The sequence below is a fragment of the Pyxicephalus adspersus genome, chromosome 10 (assembly GCF_032062135.1).
Source record: "Pyxicephalus adspersus chromosome 10, UCB_Pads_2.0, whole genome shotgun sequence".
NCBI classification, from domain to species: Eukaryota; Metazoa; Chordata; class Amphibia; order Anura; family Pyxicephalidae; genus Pyxicephalus; species Pyxicephalus adspersus.
Window position 1 is genome coordinate 28,873,173 of NC_092867.1, and position 21,853 is coordinate 28,895,025.

At 39.4% G+C, this 21,853-nt stretch overlaps 2 protein-coding genes and 1 long non-coding RNA gene across 3 annotated transcripts in view; 1 reads left to right on the forward strand and 2 right to left on the reverse strand.

The window, feature by feature from the left end:
* On the reverse strand, positions 1-9,979 carry LOC140339218 (uncharacterized). The gene is made up of 3 exons (XR_011922404.1): positions 9,717-9,979; positions 813-876; positions 1-736 (listed from the first exon to the last, which is right to left on the reverse strand). It is a non-coding gene; the product is annotated as an uncharacterized lncRNA (long non-coding RNA).
* Positions 9,980-14,546: 4,567 nt separating this feature from the next.
* DNTTIP2 (deoxynucleotidyltransferase terminal interacting protein 2) lies at positions 14,547-21,131 on the reverse strand. Its single transcript, XM_072425180.1, has 7 exons — positions 21,008-21,131; positions 17,849-19,761; positions 17,106-17,244; positions 16,298-16,393; positions 16,045-16,209; positions 15,785-15,894; positions 14,547-15,338 (listed from the first exon to the last, which is right to left on the reverse strand). The coding sequence occupies exons 1-7, from the start codon at positions 21,074-21,076 to the stop codon at positions 15,245-15,247; spliced, it is 2,586 nt and encodes an 861-aa protein (XP_072281281.1). The 5' UTR covers positions 21,077-21,131; the 3' UTR covers positions 14,547-15,244.
* A 179-nt stretch (positions 21,132-21,310) lies between these two features.
* The window catches only part of TFAM (transcription factor A, mitochondrial), an 8,717-nt gene continuing 8,174 nt past the window's right edge, over positions 21,311-21,853 (forward strand). The window contains exon 1 of the mRNA XM_072425181.1: positions 21,311-21,468. Coding sequence (XP_072281282.1) covers positions 21,392-21,468 — 77 coding nt within the window. The 5' untranslated portion in view covers positions 21,311-21,391. The remainder of the gene's footprint in view (positions 21,469-21,853) is intronic.

Consider the following 21,853-nt stretch of genomic DNA (forward strand, 5'->3'; position numbering starts at 1 on the left):
GATACACTGACTGCACAGGGTTTTTTATGTTTTGGTATTTTTTTGGAAGTCAAGTCAAGATAACAAATTTGTCTGTATTCATTCTTTTGTCCAGATGCTTAGTTGCTGCAGACAAAATAGTAATATGAAGGTGAAGGCCCAGTACATCCACCAGTGAAGGCAGCATGCGCAGCTTGAATCCTGTCAAAGAATAAAGGCAATGGAAACGGCAATTCTGCAAGCTCACTAGAGCAGAGGAAAATGCATGGAGGTTCTCAAACAAGATGTAAACAAGGTAGGTAGGCAGATGTGTATTTTTTTTTTTTTGTTTGTTTTACATGTAGGAGGGGTGTCAATTCTCTAATATCAGTATAACTAATGACAATGCCTACATTAACTGGAAATCGCCTTTACATTGAGAGGCCAAAATTGGTCCAAAAGGGTCAGTTTTTTCTTGAACCTCTTTTTTGTTAGGCAGTCGTGGTAGCAGCACTGCCACACATTATGTTCAGGGGCAACATACCCAAATTCAAATGAAAGGTGGACATGATGCAAGTAATGGAGAAGTTTCCCATTGCCCCTAATAAAACACAGACTGTCGTTTTTAGATTTTATGTATACCACTTCCACTGTTCTTTCTACTAGCTTCTTTACATGATTGGATCTGGCCTGGGGACTAAAGAATTATTTACAAAAAAAAAAAAAAAAAAAAACAGAATACTTACAGGTCCCATAATTGTGGCCTGCCAGTGAAACACTGCAAAGAGAAAAATACAACATGAGGGTATTTCAATAGAACAGGTGAAAAACAAATATAAAAATGGTAAACTTACTATCATCTCCCACTGGTCCTGCTGAGCACTGGGCGGGAGGGTCTCGCTGCAGGTCTGTTAATTCCTTAAACAGGAGGAAAAAAAATGTTTAATAAGAATTCAGAAAAATGAAAGAACTGTAACACTGACTTTCTATGCACCCAACACCAGCCAATGAGAGTGTTTAGCCAAATGTGTTATCCATTACATCTAAATCTTCATGGAAATGACAAAAGAAAAAAAACTCTGCAGATCAGAACTCCTGAATCTGAAGCTTTGTGTACAATCACCAACTTCACTTTCTTGGCTACTGGCAATAGGTACTGAGTGATGCTGGGAGGTGCACAACAATGCTCCAACTTGGAGACAATGCCACTCATCTCTGATCTTTCCAATATCCGCATCCCCCCCCCCCCCATTCTAAAGAAACAATCACTGAATTTCCCTCACAGCTTTAGGAAGATTTAATCCTACCTCAGCCCCCAATTCTGCAATGAGGAGGAAATAGAGTAAAACCACTGTCCAGTTGTCTGCCCGTGAATCTCTCTCAAAAGGCGATTTAATTACATTTAGTAATCTGGAAATGTTTGGGTGAATGTGAACTTTAAAGACTCTGCATGTTTACAAGAATTAAAATGTCCCCATTTTGGAGATTTGAGTTTTTTTCCTATTTTGTTACTTTAACTGAGGAATTCCTCTGCCTTTGCTTTTGATATAAATGCAACACATTCTGCACATGACCTAACAACTACAAGTGCCATGACGAAGTGGGGAAAGGATATTACCGGCTTCACACTTTATATCCAATGCCTGAAAACTGCAAATATATGCAGTGCAGCACTTACAGACAGAAAGAAATCACTTGGCAGCCACAAAAACAAAAAAAACGGTTTCTATGGTTTACTACAAAATGTGTATTGGTGGTGCATTCAGGAAATAGAATCACCTGTATTTACAAATGGTATAAACTACTAAACAGCATGGTAACATCGTGATTGGCCGTACTACTTTACAAATTTGGGGCATTAAAATGTTACCATCAGCAAGGAGTGCGTGTGTTTTCTGTCTGCCCAACTATTCCTGATGAATTGGCAATCTGGCACCTACGTAAGTAGTGTTATTACCATGGAGGAGCATTAGATTGTAAGCTGTTAAGGACAGAGACAGATCTAAACACAATATGTGCTTGTAAAATGTTTAGTAACTAAATACACATATTAAACTGAAGCAAATTTACAACAATGGTCACTTGCTTAAGGCTGAAAAATATGGGATTTTCTCATCTATTCCAGCTATGAAGGTAAAGTTGCCGAATTGATTATTACACAATTTAACTTGCATGTGACTTACAGAGCGGAGTAAGGAATGCGTTGCAAATGTACGAAGGCCTGTGGCTCCAAAAAAATTATTGCTAACCAATATTGCTTTCCTCAATAATTCATGTAAATAATATATGATGTCTAACATTTACATTTGCTACAGCACTCAATGCAATTCCTATTGAGATTGCTAGTTTGTTACTATTGTAGCTGGCCACAGTCACCCAAATATCCAGTGCTGCAAAAATATGCATGCTTTACATACTTTCCATTTCCTCTAATAAAGCTCATTTCAAAGACTGAGAAATGCAATCTTTCCACTTGGAGTATTATGGGTTTCAATTTACAATGTCAGGTATGAGTCTAGATGTTCCAGGAAATAAAAGCAGGCTGAGCCAAATAATGAACTGACTGTCCTATTCACTCATGTGATTAAAATGAGTCATTTCTGCAAATTATGAAATATACTGAAAACAATACAGCGTGAATGGTAGAGCTCTACTACATCCCAGTGGTATCTGGAGATCATTGTGGCCCAGAATTTGTCCTAGAACACATTGCAATTGGGTTTAACATGTGCAGCTCTTTGCTTATAACAGGCAGGTGGAAAATGTAATTCACATCATTTGGAGACAAAGGCTCCACTTTAAAAACCCTTAAATATTCTGTAACTAATTTTTGCAAAAGGTCATCAAGAAGTGAAAACAAAACTCCAAACATGCAAATACCAATCTGAAATGGGTCTTTCATGCCAAAATCATTTGTAATTCTAAATGTAAAATTAAGGCTGGCTGCATAAAATGTTTAGGCAAAGCAATTTTTAAATAAAACACTAGTCTTGCCATTTGACAAAAATCCAAAATTCAATTTGGGCAGCGTACAGATGTGCAATTTTCATTGCTGGAAATGTTTTCATGATCGCCCCCAACGACAAGAGTCACTGATGAACGAATGAGTGCTGTACACACAAAGCCGTTCTGTTCTAGGAAGAGGGGAGGGGGGAGAACAAGCGAGCGGCACCCCACTGTGCTCTTCTCCGCTGACATGTACATTGGTCACTGTCCATTCTTGACTCCATCAGAACAGATCTATGTAGAACTTCAGGTGACTGCAGTGCGCATCAGATTTTGGTCCAAGAGGAGACCAACCATTCATATCAGGCGAGAATCATCAGATGAGTGTTTGGCCTAACGTACAATTTTGTACACCAGTACAAGAGCTTATAAATTATGTCCGGGCTCCCCAGTTCCCTGGGGGTATTTTCAAGGCTTTCCCCATGCTAAAAGGTTTAGAGTTGCTCTAAATGTTCCTCAAATTACAAATCTCAGATTGAACACCTTAAAGTAACACTACGTAACAGACTCCAGGGTAATGTAACCAGAATAGCAGTTTCTGCAAATCCTAGAGTGTCACAATAGTAATTATGCTCAGCTTTATTGTCTAAGCCTTGAGAATAACAAAACTGACCTAAATTACCGAGTAGAAGATTGAAGAGTGCTGCCAACTATATCTTATTCAGGAAAGGGGGGTGTAATGCTCTGCAATCCACATGCCTGCATCATACAGCTCTGATTTTCAATGTATTGGAGGTGGTGGAAGCCTCCTCCCTCCTTAGATTAGGGATCACTGCTGGAAAATAAGCAGCCTTACCAAGCTGTAAGAAATCCATCAAACATGATTTAATCATGTGATCAATGACTGCACCAAATCTAAATTGTAATAAAAGGGAGACTGATGATGTACAAAGTCCATTACTTCATAGCAGCCAGTGAGATTTCAGATTCCAGCAGGTAGTAGGACATTTTTTGCATATCTTTCTGTAGCAACATGCACAATGAACAGAACTACATGCGATAGGTTGCCCTATTTTCCATGTATTCACAGCCTCATTCACAACTTTAAATGATAACATCAGTAAAGGATTTCAACAAAAGATAAATGGTAGCTACAAAACCCTGCACCCCAACAGTGCTGTGCTGGAAGGGAATCATTGGAGACCCGGGCTGCTGAATTCTTTATTTAGGGAGCTGTCTGATGGGGGTGGACCAAGGAGACAGATTGTTTCCAGAAGGGTCTAATTGCAGAATTTGTGGACCATTACTTACAAACTGGCAGAGTTCAGAGACTAGAGAAAGTTTATGCATTACTGTGATACATGGATCAGGGAGTTAAGCTAATCTGTCTGACAGGGATGTGTGATTTTTATTGGTTAAAATAATGAAAAAAACATCAGCTAAAACCATTTATGAATATATTTCACCTTTGTATTCCCGGCAGAGGTTCCGGCTGCAAAAGCAATCGTAGCTTAAGCATTGGTTTATTAATTGCTAAGAATTTAAGTTTTCCCACTACTAAGCTGGTTATAATCAAAATTATGAAAACACATTTTGCTAATGATTTCCCATGTATCTTTTCAAAAGAACATTTTGAAAACCAAACACCAGCCTAACGTCCCTATCCCTGCAGAGATTTCAGCCATTTGTAAATATAAAAGGAGTACGGTGTACCATATAATCAGACTAGAACACAATGACATCTGTACTATGGGTATTACAAATAAAATCAGATTCTGTAACAATATTTTTAGAACTGACCAAGTCACAGGACTGGGGCATACAAACGGCTTTCCTATATTTTTGGAACTTTTACATGTCAGAGTTTGGTCAAACTAGAAGATTCTTTGTGTATCTCTGCAGCCTAAGCTTGTTTCCGCTTCTTTTATTCTTCCAAAACTCAAATTCAGGAAATACACGCTCCTGGGTTATCAAGACTGAAGATTGCTTAACCCTGATGTTCCAGAGAGAAGAAGATGTTCTGAAATACTCAAAAGACAATAAAAGCAGTAGGGGACTTTAAAGGTGTTATTTATAAACAAAATACATGTTTAATTATTATAACACATCATTTTTGTTAGAACAATCAAAATTAGAACAATTCAAAAAACCACACAAGCCTAAAACCTGGTCAAAGAAGGCAATTGCGATCACAACCGATAATCCAATCACAAAAGCGCTCTCAAGAATAAGCTTTTAACGCATATTGCACAAATGCATTTCATCAGGCAAACGGAGACAAAATTATTACATAAACTGATATGTTATAAGAAGAGATGCTTCACAAGTATAAGTTATCAAATGGGAACTAGCAAATGAGGATAAGTAAATGTACTTGTCCTCTTTCAAGTGTGCAAGGAAGTGTACAAAATGCTTTAGTAAGCCTATAGGCATATTGGGGGGAATTAGACCACAGCCGTCTACTAGAGAACCCAGTCTCCTTGAAAGCTTCAGCGGCTGGATGATGTAATGGTTGTGATCGCAATTACCATTTCTGACTAGGTATGTTTTGTTTTTTATCTGATAGACCAATATTAAAATAATAATAAAAAGTCACTAATTTTTTTTTTATTTATAATGTGTTTACAGCTTTTATTGTCATTTGTGTAATTTCACTTGGGATGTGTGATTACTACAACAACTTATTTTTTGAAATTACGGAAATACTGCTTGAGCGTTAAGACCTGAAAAGACAATATGGTGCTTGATCAAACAGGAAGTTTCTTTTTTTTAATTTTACCAAGACACATTTTAAAATCAAGATAAATTAGAGGACTGCAATAAGAAAATTGTTACTGTATGGGGACCCGAGTCCCCCACCTCCTCCCTCAAAATGCCAGCAAAGCAAAATGAGAAACAATGGCTACATAAATGTTCCTCTCAGGTCCATTACTACTGACACCAATAATCGTATCAGCCATCTATCTGTATGGGTGACATTCTTCCAACTGTCCAGCAATGGGAGATGAATAATTTCCACTGACCACTATGCTAACAGTAATTATGCCGGTGTTTGTTGAAGACGTGAAAGTAATTTAGGTGCCCCCCCAACAGTGCTCTAGCAGCTGTTGAGGTTCCTTGAGCAATTTGTACCTTAAACGTCAGTTACCACTGTCACCAATGACCTTTTTGGCTCTCTGTGTGAGCGACTCTTAACTAATCACCTTATGAAAACCCTTCATTGGACCCTTGTCCGGAGAGAATAAGAATGCACATATTATATTTAACCTGTCCCATTACTAACCCCCCCTTATATTCCCTTGCAACCCAATGAGTTCCCTCATCCACATGGTGGTTAGATTTTGCTGTCTCTTGCCCTACTGAATATACTGCATTGTGTAAACAGTATAATACAATATACAAACCATCTTGGAATTTTTACCAGTGAAGGTCAAGACAACATTGGTTAGTCCTATCAATGGTATATTTATTACTGCAGTAGTTCAGCATCAACTATTCCTCACAATCATGGTAAATATAAACCAGTTTTTCAGGTTCTGAATGTCCATTTCTAAATAGGAAAAAAAACCCAGCAGAAACCCTTATACGGAATGGTGGATATGTTGTAAACAATTCCTGCAGATCTGGCAGCTAAGATAGTGAAAGTACAAGCTGATAACCCTCCCTATGCACGGTGTTTCTGGTTTCTTTTAGTTCAGACTCTGCAGTTCAGCTTTTTATGATGGCCAATCCAATCAGTCCTATACTGTAAATGACAACAGGTGTCTGTTCTATACACATTACACAGGCATTGTTTTCACCCTCAAAACACTGCCCTGAGAAATCCCATCCAGCCATTCCTAGAGGGCATGCACCGACTTGGCAACAAAATAGAACAGAAAAAATTATATAAAGAATTTTAAAAAAATGTTCATCATATTCAGTGCCTAAGCAAACTAGAGGTCATTCAGTTTAGGCTAAATGTCAATAAAATATTTTGTATTATCACACAGACGAGCTGATTTTTGTGTGGTTTGGTGTGTGCCTGCAGTAAAGCTTTAACACACAAACTGGGAGGTTAGGAATAATTATCTATTCATACATTTGTTGTCGATAACATTAAAGAAAATTATTGAAATCATCAACCAACCACCCCAACAACATCCTTTCTTTTGGTTATACCAGCAATGAAGGGTTCCTATGGACAAACCCCCAGTAAGTGACCCTCTTCCCTATACAGGAGCACAGGAGGCTGGGTTCAGTGTTTGTAGCTAATAAGGGGTTACTGTTTGCTGAACATTTCACAAGTAGTAGGGAATCTCATGAGCCAATAGAGAATAATGTGGCTGCTTCCAGGCAGAAGGAGTTCCAGTGATAGTCAGCAATAAAGGCATGAGGAAGCTGTGAGAGCGAATGACTATAGAAGGAGGGGTAACTTACAAACTGAAGGAATGTCATATCCTTACCCAGGAGAGGCAATGTACTCCAGAACACTTACCATATCCAACTTCAATCAAATATTTAGATACTGATACAGAACAGTACTTATTATACGGGGGAAAGACGAGTCCTGGGACACACAATGCCCATAGCTGGTATTATTGTTCACTTGTATTATTACCTTTCATAAAAATTTCCACAAGGCCCAGCAGTCTTACCTAATATAAGTCACAAAGGTCAGTCACATGGCATGTATGGTACAAGTAATCAGATCAATCAATAGTCCCGACTCTGCCATGGGTTAACGCACTTACCTTTCCCTTGCATCATCCTTCTAGAATCACAACGACCTCATACACCTGGGCTGATATTCACATCCCATCCCACCTCTCACCTGATCAAACCGTGAAACTTAAAGGGAAAGCAGCAGGTGACTGAACACCACTGATTTCAGGGTTATTGATTGGATGGAGTGTTAAAGTGGAAATAAAGTTCCACTTTTAAAAATCAATGATCAGACCGGGCTATATTGCAGAAAGGGCAGGTGATGTTCTATCTGCAGTAAAACATTGTTACCTGTCTGATCGCTCTGCTCTCTTGTCCAGAGAAAAAAAAAAAAAAAAAAAAGCCAAGCTGTACCCCAGCTTTCTGGACTAATGACCCCCCATACAGGAGGTAAAGATGAACTAAACTCTAAAGTCCCCAAAACAACAAAAATACACCTAAATCCCGCAGGGCAGTCTAATCCATCCAGAGGTGTTTTCTATCAGGTTCTGCGTTATCCCAGCATCCGTCTTCGAGCACCGCCATCTTCTCCTCTTCTTCCTATGTCACCCGGCCCAGGCGGGGAAAAAACGTGCCGATCTCGCTGTGCATGCAGACCTGCAATTTTTTTTCCTTTTGTCAAAAGTGTTCTTTCTGCGCATACCTGAAATGCTCGGGCATGCATAGAAGGAGCACCAAAGAGCCTGCCGGGATGCGTGACGTAGGTACCCCAGGAGGCCCTGCGCTCCCATTCATTCTCGATCGCCTAGGCAATCGAGAATTAAGGGGCAGTGCTGCACCCTTTTTAAAAAAAAAAACTGAATTTTTACTTTGCATAAAAGTGTTGTCTAACGTTTCATATAAAGTGAAATTTCTGAGTTTAGGTACACTTTAAGTCTTCCCTGCCTGGCCAATCAGAATGGCCAAAGACTGAGACCAGGAAGAGGAGGAAGAAGAGGGCAGCGCTGGAAATAAGATAGGTGAGAGTTTAAAAAAAAAAAAAAAAAAAAAAATAGAGTTCAGGCAAGTAAGGATATATTTTATTGCAGAGAGGAGATCACCAATCACCATTCTGCCATAAAGGAGTTTGAGTAGAGGGTTTAGTTGCACTTTAAAAATCAATCACAAGCACACAAGTCATAGCCTGTGTGATCCACTAAAAACCCAATCAGGGCAGAATATCATACACATGTGCTGGGTTTTTCAATCAACCAATCAGAAGATCTGAGCCTTCCCCCTTACTGGCAGTGGATCTGCTGGAAGAAATCGCAGACAGAACAAGTTCCTCCTATGGCCTGCAATGTGTTTGTGACACACGGTAAGGTTTTTACTTTCAGATTTTACAAACAAAGAAAACTGTTTTCGTATACAGAAAACAGCAATACACCCGTCTGGATCCTGACCTAAAAACAAAGGGGCCATTACACATCACTCCGGCATAACAAGTATATGGGTGGGGACAAACTACCAGAGGTGTAAATATAGACCTATTAGGGTGACAACATTGACAAGGTCTAAAAACAAATCCCAGGGACAAATGGCTACTTGGGTGAGGTACTCACATGGGACTGAATCTGGGGGTCTCTGATCCATTAATGGTAAGGGGTCAGCACAGTGTAAACACCAATATTCAATACAAAATAGACAACTCTCAATATATATTCAATAGGTTTGTAGTAATTCCCTGTAGTGTACACATCTATCCATATGAACATCCTCCCATGATGCAGCTTGGAGTATGGAAGGGGTGACAACACCACCTTCATTTAGAGACAACTCAGAAAGCGTTGTCACCTTGTCAAGGAAACAATACTCACCAAACATGATATATAAAATACAATATTGGTACGATTAAATTAGACTAGAGTTTTTTAGGCCATTGCTAGGGGGAAATCCTATAATTCAGCGATAAGAAAACTAATAAATGAAATAGGGTGATAATAAAGTGTGGATTTGTCAGAAATAAAAAAAAATACCTTACCAAACTTTACATTGGTGTGAATTACCCCAAACATGGAGGGGCACTCGTGTCGGCCTGCAGGGGTCACTGTTACATGACAAGGTATGAGGATGACAGGGCACCAGGGCGGCCTTCATTGTTTCGCGGGGCGACCCCATGACACACTTACCTTCTGTATTCTTTTCAGCGCCATAAGGGGAGCAGCAGGGCGGCGGGCGGGGTACGAGGATAACGCGGCGGCTAACGAGGCTCTCAGGTATGTCCGGGTCTCTCCGGGAACGCGGGGCGGCAGCTCGGGCCTGTCACTGCGGTTCTGTTATAAAAGGAAACGAGTCACTTGCGCTTCCAGCCGGCCCGTGGCCTGACTCACCGAGGGCGGAGCTAAGATACACAGGGCGGAGCAAACACAGATCTCTCGCTTTTCTTTCGGCTTTAATGAATGACGTCATGACAGGGCTTCGGAAAATCGTCTTCGCTGCGTGTGTTTTTTTTTTTTGTTTTACACAACTTTATTTAAACAAGAAATTAGAATGACAATTTCCTGATTCTGTCGTCTGTCAAAGGCAAGGCAAGAGAGAGAAATAACAATAAAGCAAAAAGTAACAAAAATAAAATAATTAAATTACAAATAATATGCAGAGGGAGATTTATAATCCATAAAGCTGTATAAGTAGTCACTAGTATAGAATGCTGATATTTATATTACATTTAGAAACATTGTACAAATATATAGTGCTGACATATTCCATAGTGCTGTACAAAGAACAACAATCATTTTACAGCATTCTGCCACACAGGAGCTTACATTCTGTAGACACACACTATTAATATACATTGATATAACTCTGACATATACCACAGTGCTGTACAAAGAACAATTTACATCAGCCTGCAACACAGGAGCTTAGACTAATGCCTCCAATACAAACACCTGCTATTATTTTACATTGATATGACTCTGACATTAACCACAGTGCTGTACAAAGGACAACAATCATTATACATCAGTGTGCAACACAGGAGCTTACACTCTAATGCCTCCAATACAAACACCTGCTATTATTTTACATTGATATGACTCTGACATATACTACATTGCTGTACAAAGAACAACAATCATTATACATCAGTGTGCAACACAGGAGCTTACACTCTAATGTCCTCACAGCAGTCACACACTATTACTATACATTGATATGACTTGACATATACTATAGTGCTGTACAAAGAACAACAACCATTACAAATCAGTCTGTGCACCACAGGAGCTCACAATCTATTGCCTCCAATACAGCCACTTGCTATTAATATACATTGATATGACTCTCACATATACCGCAGTGCTGTACAAAGAACAATGATCTATATCAGTCTGCATGAGAGGGGATGGCACAATATTGATCTCACTGCTACACATTGTTATTAATAATTCATATATTTCTGACATATAACAGCGTGCTGTACAAAGAACAATAATCCTTTTACATCATTCATAAACTCTCTCCACCACAGTCACACACTATTATTACACATTGATATGACATATACCATGGTGCTGTATAGTGGGCAACAATCATACATCACCCATGTACTCATGTCCCCACCACCGCTACACACTATTATGTTACATTAATATTGCTCTGATATACACCACAGTGTTGTACAAAGAACAATATAATACCCTTACACTCTCATAATACCCTTACACTCCCATCACAGCCACACACCATTATTATGCATTGATATGGCTCTGACATATACTATAGTGCTGTACAGGGAACAATATACCTTTAATATCACCCTTACATTCTCATGTCCCCACCACAGCCACACACTACTGATATAAATTTATGTGGCTCTGACATATACCAAAGCACTGTACAGGGAATAATAATCCTTTGTGTTATAGTTATACAGTGCTATACAGAGAACACTGCTCCTTTCCCACCCGCCCTGAACCAGATGAGCTTACAATCTAATACTCCCACAGCACAACCACACCTTCTTACTATCATACACATACGTTGTTGGTCTTCACATTATAGCCCAGTGTTGTGGGCCTTTTCTTAGGACACTGGAAAGAGAAGTAGGTTGGAGTGGATAATTCATGGTATTTGTGTTATCACACTCATAATACAAGCCATGGTTATTTATTTTACCCATGAGAACATATTTCAAGAGAATCCAGATAATTTTCCAGCACAGATTTTTAGTGCCATTTCCACAGCCAATATTACAAATAGTATAGGAGGTGTAGATATAAGCCAAATAACGGTCCAGGACAGTTAATCTTAACCAGGGTTTCTCCAGAGATCGCCAGAGGTTCCTCAAATGGTGGCTGAATAATGGAGCCAACACAACCTAGTAGAGCCAGCTACTCCAATGATGTTTTCATATGAAGGTCAGTACTCAACTCAGAATGTTTTTTTAAGCTGGGTGGGAAGAAATTGTAGGCGGGTGGCAGTCCCTGTATTGTGACCTAACTCTTTAGTCCCTACTCAAAAACAAGTGTTTGCTGAAAAGGGCCGAGTGGTGCACCCAGCTAAAAGGGGCCGGGGAGAACACAGAAGGTGTTATTCCATCCACAACGGTAGTGGGCATTCTTTACACTGGCCACTAATTTAATAAGCATACTGACCTTCAATAAAGTGATTTTAGTAGGGGTCCCCCAAGACTTGACAATTATTGGTTCTTTATGGATAAAAAGGTTGTGAAAGGCTGAACTAGGATGATGTTGTGCAAAAGAATATCTATGCAGACATCATCAATACAACAACACTGAAACATCAAGTAGTCAGCATGTTTGGTAGGAGCTCCTATCAGGCTAGTTTCTTGTTTTTTTAATTCTTTTTAATATGAGTTTTTTAAAAGCACTGTAGTTGATTGTTCACCAGAAAGCCATTTATAGGATCTTTGTAAATCCTGATGCAAAAATTCCAATACACATGGGACCAGATTCTCCAAGTTTATTGGGAATTTTTAATTAGTAACCCCCTTCCCTGCAATGATCATAATCACATTGGCTAAACAGAGCTATAACATTAAAGCCAGGTCAGGGCGACACCAGACGTGCTCTTTCTACTATATACTCCTTCTGAATTCGACTTCAGGTGGAATTGTATCACGTTTCCATGTACTATGATATAACCAGGTGGTACCGTACCCCTGATAAGCTTCACCGCTTTTTTTACCAGAAGTTTCTAGATTAAGTTAGAGGTGTAACGGGGATATTGGCCCTTTACTACACAATTTTTGGTCATGTCCTCAATTTACTGTATTCTGGTCAACTGTTAGAAGAGTGTGTCAGAAATTAGCAGTGCATGACGTGCCTGGACCTGGCATTTTTTCTACTGAACCTACATGAATGGCCCCATAAGTTATGCTAACTCGGTAGTGAAATATTTAATTCTAGCAGCCAGGGCTTGTATCCCTCCATTGTGGAAAAACACTTCTCCACCTTCTCCTGGGCTTTAGGTACCTAAGGTTAATGAGATAATGCTAAAGGAGAACTTAACAGCCAATGTCCATGATCGAAGCTAGAAAAATTTACTTAAACTTGGTTTTTTTCCCAAAAATCCCCAAGAACCTGCAAACTCCATGCAGATTGTGTTCTGGCTGAAATTTGAATCTGGGACCTAATGCTGCAAAGGCCACCATGCTATGTTATGACAGCCCTGCATACAGGTAGTCCCCGAGTTAAGGACACCCGACATATGGACGCCTCCTAGATACGAAAAGGGCTTCCCTGCTAGCTCGTGTGCAGGACGGGGCAGAGGGGAGGCGGTTTGCATGACGTGCAGAAGTCTTTTGGTGAACACAGCCAAGGTTGTGGGTGATCTTAAGGGCTCCATCCTCCTTAAACTCCTTAATGACAAAGACAAACTCTGCAGTTGTTTCTTTTTGCATATCAAAGCACAGCTTGCTCCGGAATTTCATGAATGTCTAGGCTTTTTTTTTCTTGCTTTGTTTGTGATTAACTCACAGTGAGGATTCTATACAGCAACTGACACCATGTTGCCTAATAAAATGTTGAGACAAACATCTGTCCTAATTGCATTTATTAAAAAAATGTGACTGTTCCAACTTACATACAAATTCAACTTAGGAACAAACCTACCTACCTTGACATAGTTTTATATTGTTGACGACAGTGGACTATCTATATGGAGTATGTTCTTTCTGCATGGGTTTTCTTCAAGGCATTCCAGGCTCTGCCCAAATTCCAAAATCATATTGATATGCCATTAACTTTTCCCCAAAAAGATTGAGAGCTCCTCAGGACAGCAGGAAGTGACCAAGTTACTAATGGCATGCAGAAACAGAAAGTCAAAGTTTCATAGAGTTTCAAATGATTTCTCTACTCTGTAAGGCAGAAAAAAGAGCCTGGAATGTACCGGTGTGACAGTCCACCCAGAAGATGACAAGTGATCATTCGCAAACATTTATCCCCAGCTGGAAAATAGACAAGAGGGATCCTCTAAGTTTGGCCCAATTAGCTACTCACCTAAATGTGTATTCAGAAACAGGGCAAGTGAAAAGACAACAGTCACAGCTTTGAGCATGAAAAAGCACTCTGTGGCTAACAAGTACTCCACAGAATCTGGATAGATCCTTTCAGCCGACCCCAGTGACCAAGGGTCATTTCCAGGATAGCCCTGAATCATTCAGTACAGCGGTGTCTGGACACAAAGCTGTTAGGCCATCCAGATAGCTGAAGCGAGAGACCACTACATGCAACAATGCACAACCTTCATTAATCAAAAGGGACAAACAATGCATGCTAGTAGAAATAGGTTCTCCATACAGATGAGCTTCTAAAAGACCTCGATCCTCCTAGGACATACTTAAAAAAAACAAAAAACTGAGGCATGCTGGTAGAAAGAGGTGTTATGCTAGAGACCTAAAATTTTTTTCAATACTCATGTGAGCAGTAGTTCAACCGGAAGGTGCAATTGCGTTTTCCCTCATTAGACAAGAAATATTACAAACACAATACACATTCCCTTAAAGTTATTTATTTTGAAAAACTGCAGTTGGTATAATTTTGGAATCTTAATATAGCTAATCCATTCATATATTTAATGGCATGGCTTACTTGTAAATCTTTATATAGCTGTACATATTTAAAGGCTTTAAGTCAAGACAGTAGTTGACTGTGGCTTTTATAATACACACTTCTGATTTAAAAAGAAATCAGGGGATGTAATCCCATACACCATTTAGAATTAGAATTTAGCATGTACAGAAAAAAGCCAACAGTACAAATAAAATATCCAATATCCAAATGAAAAGTTATTACCAGTATGTACATTATTCCATACCACCATAATGTCTGTAATGATTAATCAGCTTTTGTGTTTTTGTTAATTGAATGTGCTTTAGACACAACTTGCTTTTATAAAGTGGGCAATTTAAAAAACATTTGATCAATGAGTTCATACATAGATTCAGAAGAATAAGCAAGGCTGGATTCCACTACAAGCAGTCCAAGGGATTTTCATTTTGCAATGATTGTGTGCAATATTTTTAATTCTCCAACATATTTGCTCACACGCACTTATGTACAAATCCTAATGAAACTTAGGTTTGTTGTCCTTATCACAGCGATGTGGTGAATGGTATTCAAGACATCATTACGCTATGTACTCCTGTGTACACCATTTAAGAAGTATTACAAAAATGGAACGCTGCTTGATATTATGTCCGGAATTTCTTCTTCTTGCGGTTCTTTTTGCCTTCGGCACGGGCAGCCTTTTCTGCTATGATCTCCTGGTACTTCTTTTTATTGTAGCTGGAATGGGAAAAAAATATGTAATGTTACATTTATAGTAGGAAATATAGTGTCTGAAAGGGGATAGAATTCTACTAAAAACTGGTCATTCAGTTTTGCCGGATGGTATCACACTTGGATTCTCCAAGATGTAAACACAAAATAAGAAATCGAGTTGCAGTAGTAAAACAGTAATCAAAACTAGAATCAGAAATGATTTGTACACTTACAGTGAAAGATCAAAAAAAAAAATTCTAAGAATGCCTCCTATATTTCTGGCCAGTGTGAAGAATGATACTCAAAAAGACCATTGGCATCTGTTAAACTGACCTGAGAATCAAACCATGCTCAAGGAACACATGGCAATCTCTGGAGGAACCCTAGGGTTCCACTGATCTTTAGTAGAGAAATCCACTCCATCCACTTTGAAGTTAGTTTACATTTACCAACATTTTAAAAAGTTTTACCTTCTGAACTCAGCGTCCGCAAGAAGTTCCTCTACAATTGTCCTCTTTCGTTGTTTCTTGGGAATTCGGGAATTGTAAAAGTCTAAAGGACTATCCACCACTGTTCCAACCTAGAAAGGAAACCAAAACCATTATTCTTCATAGACCCATATACACTGGTAACCTGGCCTGTGCTCCCCCAGAACAATCTACATCTATTATTTGTTTTGCCTTTCTTGATGAACACGATAACTGCCCAGTGATTTAAGCCTTATTAGTACCTGGAAATATTTGGGGAAGCCTTCTCTGTCATTCTTTTTGTAGAAGCGTTTGGGGTCCATGGCTGATCTCATTTTTAAAGCTTTCAGATCGTTCTTCAATTCTTCGGTCATTTCCGGAGCTTTCATGTCAAACCACCCCTTTCCAGTTGTTTTCTCACGTTCCATCTACAAATCAATTATACATTTATTGACAATGTAGCCACATAACTTAGGCTATAAAAACATACAAAATTAAACATACACTTCCACTTACTTTTCTCTTTTTTTTAAGCTGTTTCAGTGACTCTCTATATGGTGGGGCAGATTCTTTTTTCTCAAAGTCAGGTGTAATTACACTCTTTTTTAGAAGCTGAAATTGAGCAAAAATAGAGGTTAAAGGTACAACAATAGATCCTGGGTATATCCAGGCATATATATAGTTATTACAAATGACAATTGTATTATTAAAAAAAAAAAAAAAAAAAAAGAGAGAGAATGTAGATGGTTCATCTCTGAGCAGTAATGAATTTTTCCTCAGCCCTTCTTTCACCCTGTAGGATCTAAATATATCTTACTATGTGAATTCAGATATACTTTATTAAATCTGGCATCAAGGTTTCTTGGCAATGTTGCTTTCTTTTCAGGGGTCTGTTGATAAGGAGCTGTAGTAGCACCTGCACTCACTGGTCCATGGCCACCCCTGATGTCATTACTTTGGGTTTTCTAATCCATTAAAACAAACCCACAGGAGAGCAAACAGTTTTTTTCCACATCTCACAGGCAGACAGTGATATGAACAACTACAAGAAGAACTCTACTGAATGTTAATGAAAAAGAAAAAAAAAAAAAGACCTAATGTAAGAGTGTCATGTGACCATAGCCATAGTTGACTAAAAATGGGGCTTAAGATTTATTTTTTGAGCCCATCCAAGTGTCTGAAGAGAAGTGGTGTCTGGTATGTTCTTTACCTTCACAAAACCCTGTATTAAATTGTTGTAAACAAAAAAAATATTTTTTTTAAAAACTTAGTTTCCAAATTATGGAAGGCCAAATTAATAATGAGAAAAACCAAAAAAACTTACCTCATCTTTCTGTTTACTTTCTTTTTTCATTTTGTTAAGCAAGCTTGAACCAGGTTTTGATTTTTCAGCATCAAAGCTGATATATAAACCACCCAACTTTTTAATATTCAGTCCGGTGTCTATACTAGTTGATAGCTCTCTGGAAAAGAAGTCCAAAAAGAATGCGATATTGGTGGTCAATGGCAATAAACATTACATATCAAAAAATCACAATTGAGTCCTATTCATCCCAAGGCATTATTAGGACAGAAGTCTTCTTTTTATCCCTATGATGCCCTTGCTGCTAACAAGTCTTTCACAAATAGCCTTCTTTAAAAAGACCTTAATATACTGACCCTTATGCTGCAAATGTGTTGATATGTTGCTGATCTGCTTCTCCCTGGACAGTTTTCGATATTCAGATCTAAAGGTTGAATACTGCTACCACAAGCTAGCTTGTATATACCGGTGACAGTAACCACAGCATGTTGTGGGGAAGCGGGTATGCAACACACCTTGAAGTATGTAGAATACCTGCTCCTCTGCCGGTAAAAACGACATTGCAAATATAAAAAGCAATCCATCATGAAAATTATAGAGCCCAATATTACTGACCATTCCTTCTGAAAATGCTAGTTTTTTGGCTGTCATACTGATACAAAGAATTCAACGACAGGAGTTTTTACAAGTATTGAAATATGGTGTTTAAAAAAAAAAAACAAAACATTACAATATTGTTTGTTAAGCACAGCTGATAGACTTACAAGCTTCTTTTAGGTTTGTTTAATAATTCATCTTCTTCATCAATATCATCCACCTCTTCATCAATGAAATCTTCCTCCTCTTCATCAGGTTCCAACAAGTCTTCCTCTGGCTCAGGGAGTTCTTCCTTTTCACTTGGTTCTTTCTCAGATGCTTTGTCATCGACATCATTATCTAAATAATATTTTTTACTTGAATTCAAGCCAGGATCTGTATCGATAACAAAAAGTCCATCATCTACTAAATCTTGTACTGGTTTAGATTTAGTCTGTTTAGGTTTTCCCTTTTTTACAAGGTCTTTCTGGCTCTCTTCTTCCTCCAGCTCTTCCTTGTTCTCCATCTCATCCTCCTCCATCTCATCCTCGCTCTCCTTCTCCATCTCCTCCAGTTCTTCCTGGTTCTCTTCATCAGGTTCTGACAGGTCTTCCTCAGGCTCAGAGAGTTCTTCCTTTTCACTTGGTTCTTTCTCAGATGCTTTGTCATCGACATCATTATCTAAATAATATTTTTTACGTGAATTCAAGCCAGGATCTGTATCGATAACAAAAAGTCCATCATCTACCAAATCTTGTATTTGTTTAGTTTTAGTCTGTTTAAGTTTTCCCTTTTTTACAGAGTCTTTCTGGCTCTCTTCTTCCTCCTCCATCTCCTTCTCACTTTCCTCCCCCATTTCTTCCTGAATCTCTTTCTTCTCTATTTCTATTTCTTCCTCACTTTCATCATTATCAATCAGTAATGAAATGTTCACATTTTCTTCAACTTCAGCTGTCTTACTATTGTCATCGTCAGCATTGCTTTTGTCCTCATCCTGCTCTGTAAGCTGTGGCCCATCCAACAACTCTTCTGTAAGATCAACCACCTCATCGGAATCACTTTGTGTTGACTGAAATGTTTTAGGCAATTTTTGGTCCAGAACTGAACTGTGGTCTTCAGACAAGTTAGCTTGTTCTTTCAAAGATTCTTTAGGTTGTTCTTCGTGTGAAGCTTTGCTAGAGAGGTTCTTACTCTCAGAGTCACTGTCTGAAAGTATTATTACTTCACTAGTTTCACTTACAATTCGATTCCTTGAACTCCGAGGAGTGGACAAGATTTGCTCCTCTTTCCCAGGGGACAAATGCTCAGAATCTTTTGCTCCACGTAAACTATACCTCTGTTTTTTTGGTGACTCTTGTTCTTGACTGCTAGTTTCACCAGAATTCCTATCTTCACCTGACTTTGGTTTTCTCTGAACTCTCCTGCTAGAACGTCTGAGCCGGTTTTGAGAAACAAAATCAGAACTAAAAGACTCTGCTTCAGATATCTCTTCTTTCTGAGATTCACTATTACCAGGAACTGGACGGGTTGCTTCAGATTTTTTTGTTGATCTGGCAGAAGACTTTTGCAAACCTGAAACCGAAGAGCAGTTTGATTCAGCCTCAGAATTATCAAAGTCTGGTTCGGAAATCAAAGCGGTCTTCCTACTTCTTGTTCTGATTGAGCGTGTAGCACTTGCATGTGTCCTCCTGGCAGCCCTAGTAGAAACAGATGAGCAATAAGATTCAGTTTCTGATAGCTCTTCATCTTCTTTAGACTCCAAGATGGGCTCGGTGATGACAGATAGCTGGATTCCTAATTTCCTAGTGGAGTCTGTGATATTTCCAAGACTTTTTCTGCTTCGCCTAATTCTTGTGGAAGAATTTGATGTAGTAGATTCTGCTTCTGATATATCTGCATCTGACTGGCCACTCCTACGCCTACTGCGGGTGACCACCTGTGATGGACCCTTTCTGGAATCATCTTTGGTGGGGCTGCCAATTGATACTGTAGATTTACCCTGATCCTTATTAATCCTACCACTGTCCTGTGATGGAGAGTCACTTCTAATTGTTTTCTGTGCTGGTTTTGGAGAAGTTGTTGTAGTAAGTTCCACTGCAGCCTGAGAAAAAATACATGTTTAACAACCTCTGAGTAAAAAGTAAACAATTGATTATTTTTATTCATTTTGCACATAATTTATATCAGTTTTAGGTATGAAAATTAAAGTGAAAACTAAATGCAGCAGTAGTTTACCAGTTTGGTGAACAGATTACAGATCTGGTGGTGGCCCCTGTATTGTGACCCAACTCATCAGTAACCACCCAAAAACAGCCGGGTGGTTGCTGAAAAGTTCTGGGTGGAGTACCTAGCTAAAAGTGGTTGGGGAGAATTCTTGCCTGCCTGAAATCGCTAAGCTATACACGCACACCGCTAGCCTCACACACTGTACAACTCTCCACTGTCGTTTATTCCTTCTCATCCCTTGGAGTGAGACTCAGTAATAAATTGTCATATCAGCCACCCTTATCCTACTTGCATGACTGGAATATGTTGTAAAAAGAGAATATAAATATTCCTATACATTTTGGATAGGGGAAGAGTTAGGTTAGTATTTGGATTTTTTTTCTCCATTTTCTGTCGCAATGAGGATTAGGGAGTTTGAAGAAAAGCAAACACTTTGTTTTGAAGAAAACTCACATTCCCAGAGATAATGATCAAAAGTACAAATACCGGGGTAAATATGCCCAAGGGAACATCATCAATAAAAACTTGAGGAGGGTCTAACTGTTCCCACTTTCTCCTACACTGTCCCCTGCACTGCATTACAAGAACTTCCAACAAGGTGTGGACCTTTTTCCCTCACTGCGATAAAGTGCTGTGTTTAGGAAAACATATGGCCATTCATTTAAATTGGCTGTTCTAACGCTGCTCTTTTTAAAAGCAGAGCATTTTGGAAAAGCGTGTTTGGGGTGCTAATAAAAACCAAAGATAACCCTACACAAGGCATGTTTTGTGTTACATGGAAACACATGCATTAATGCAATGCTCTGGTGGGAAGAGGCCCCAAGATCAGTTTGTGGATCCTCCTATCCTTTATAAAATCCTAGGAATACATTGTAACCAGATATTGATGATGTACCATGGGTGGTTTCATCCAATGGAAGATCAGAAATAATATCTGGCTTCTTTTTTGTATATAATAGAACAATTACACATATATGACTTCCTTATATTGCTTTACACACACTGCAATAAGTCAGCCTGTAATTACACGAGGTCTCTCTAAGGAGCTTGTGCCATTCATCGGTACGATACCATGCAGCCTAGATCAGCCTCCCCTGTATAACACATCTCCCACACATTACCTGATCCCTATTGCTTCTCTCTGATTCCTCCTGCGTGCCTAACCTCGTGCCTCTTCTGGTAGCCACCATCTTGCCTGCCTGTCTGCCGTCGCTCTACGCATGCGCGCAAAGCACAATTTTTGTGTGCCCTTAGAAACTGTTCCCTGCGGAAACAAAAGACGTTCGCAAGCGTTCCGTTGTCCCCTCACAGTTCCGCCACATCAAAAACAAATTTATTATAGGATTTTAAAATATAATTTAGATAGAACACAGCACACACTACCCAGGGGAATCAGTAAGGAGATATTAGGGAATTATGAAGATAGCCAGTCACATGAGGAAGTGACGTTTGCCATTCCCGGCATGCCTCGCGGATGAGCGGGACCAGAGGATCGTGCAGGAGTCATGGTGTCACTGCTGTGTAGAGGTGTCGGGGTCCTTGTCAAATCGCTGGCCGGGCTGAGCAGCACACAGACCTCAAGGTGCCACTTATAGGCGATAGGAAGGCTGATCGGTCATGAAATATTCACCCCATCTCCTGGGCCTTATTCCTTATGGGACTGAGATATCCAACATGTCCTACAGGGAGCTGTCACCCCCCCCCCCCCCCATGTGTTCTCTGGGTCACTGCTAGACAGACAGTGCGGGCCTGGCCAAATAATGACTGTACCCTGTGTAGGAAATATACTGCACTGATCCTAATGCAACTGAATCTCTCTGTCCTTCACTGCTGTACCTCTACAACTGAATATCTCTGTCCTCCTCTACAACTGAATCCCTCCTCTCTACAATTTCTTCTACAACTGAATCTCTCCTCTCTACAATTTCCTCTACCACTGAATCTCTCCTCTCTACAATTTCCTCTAC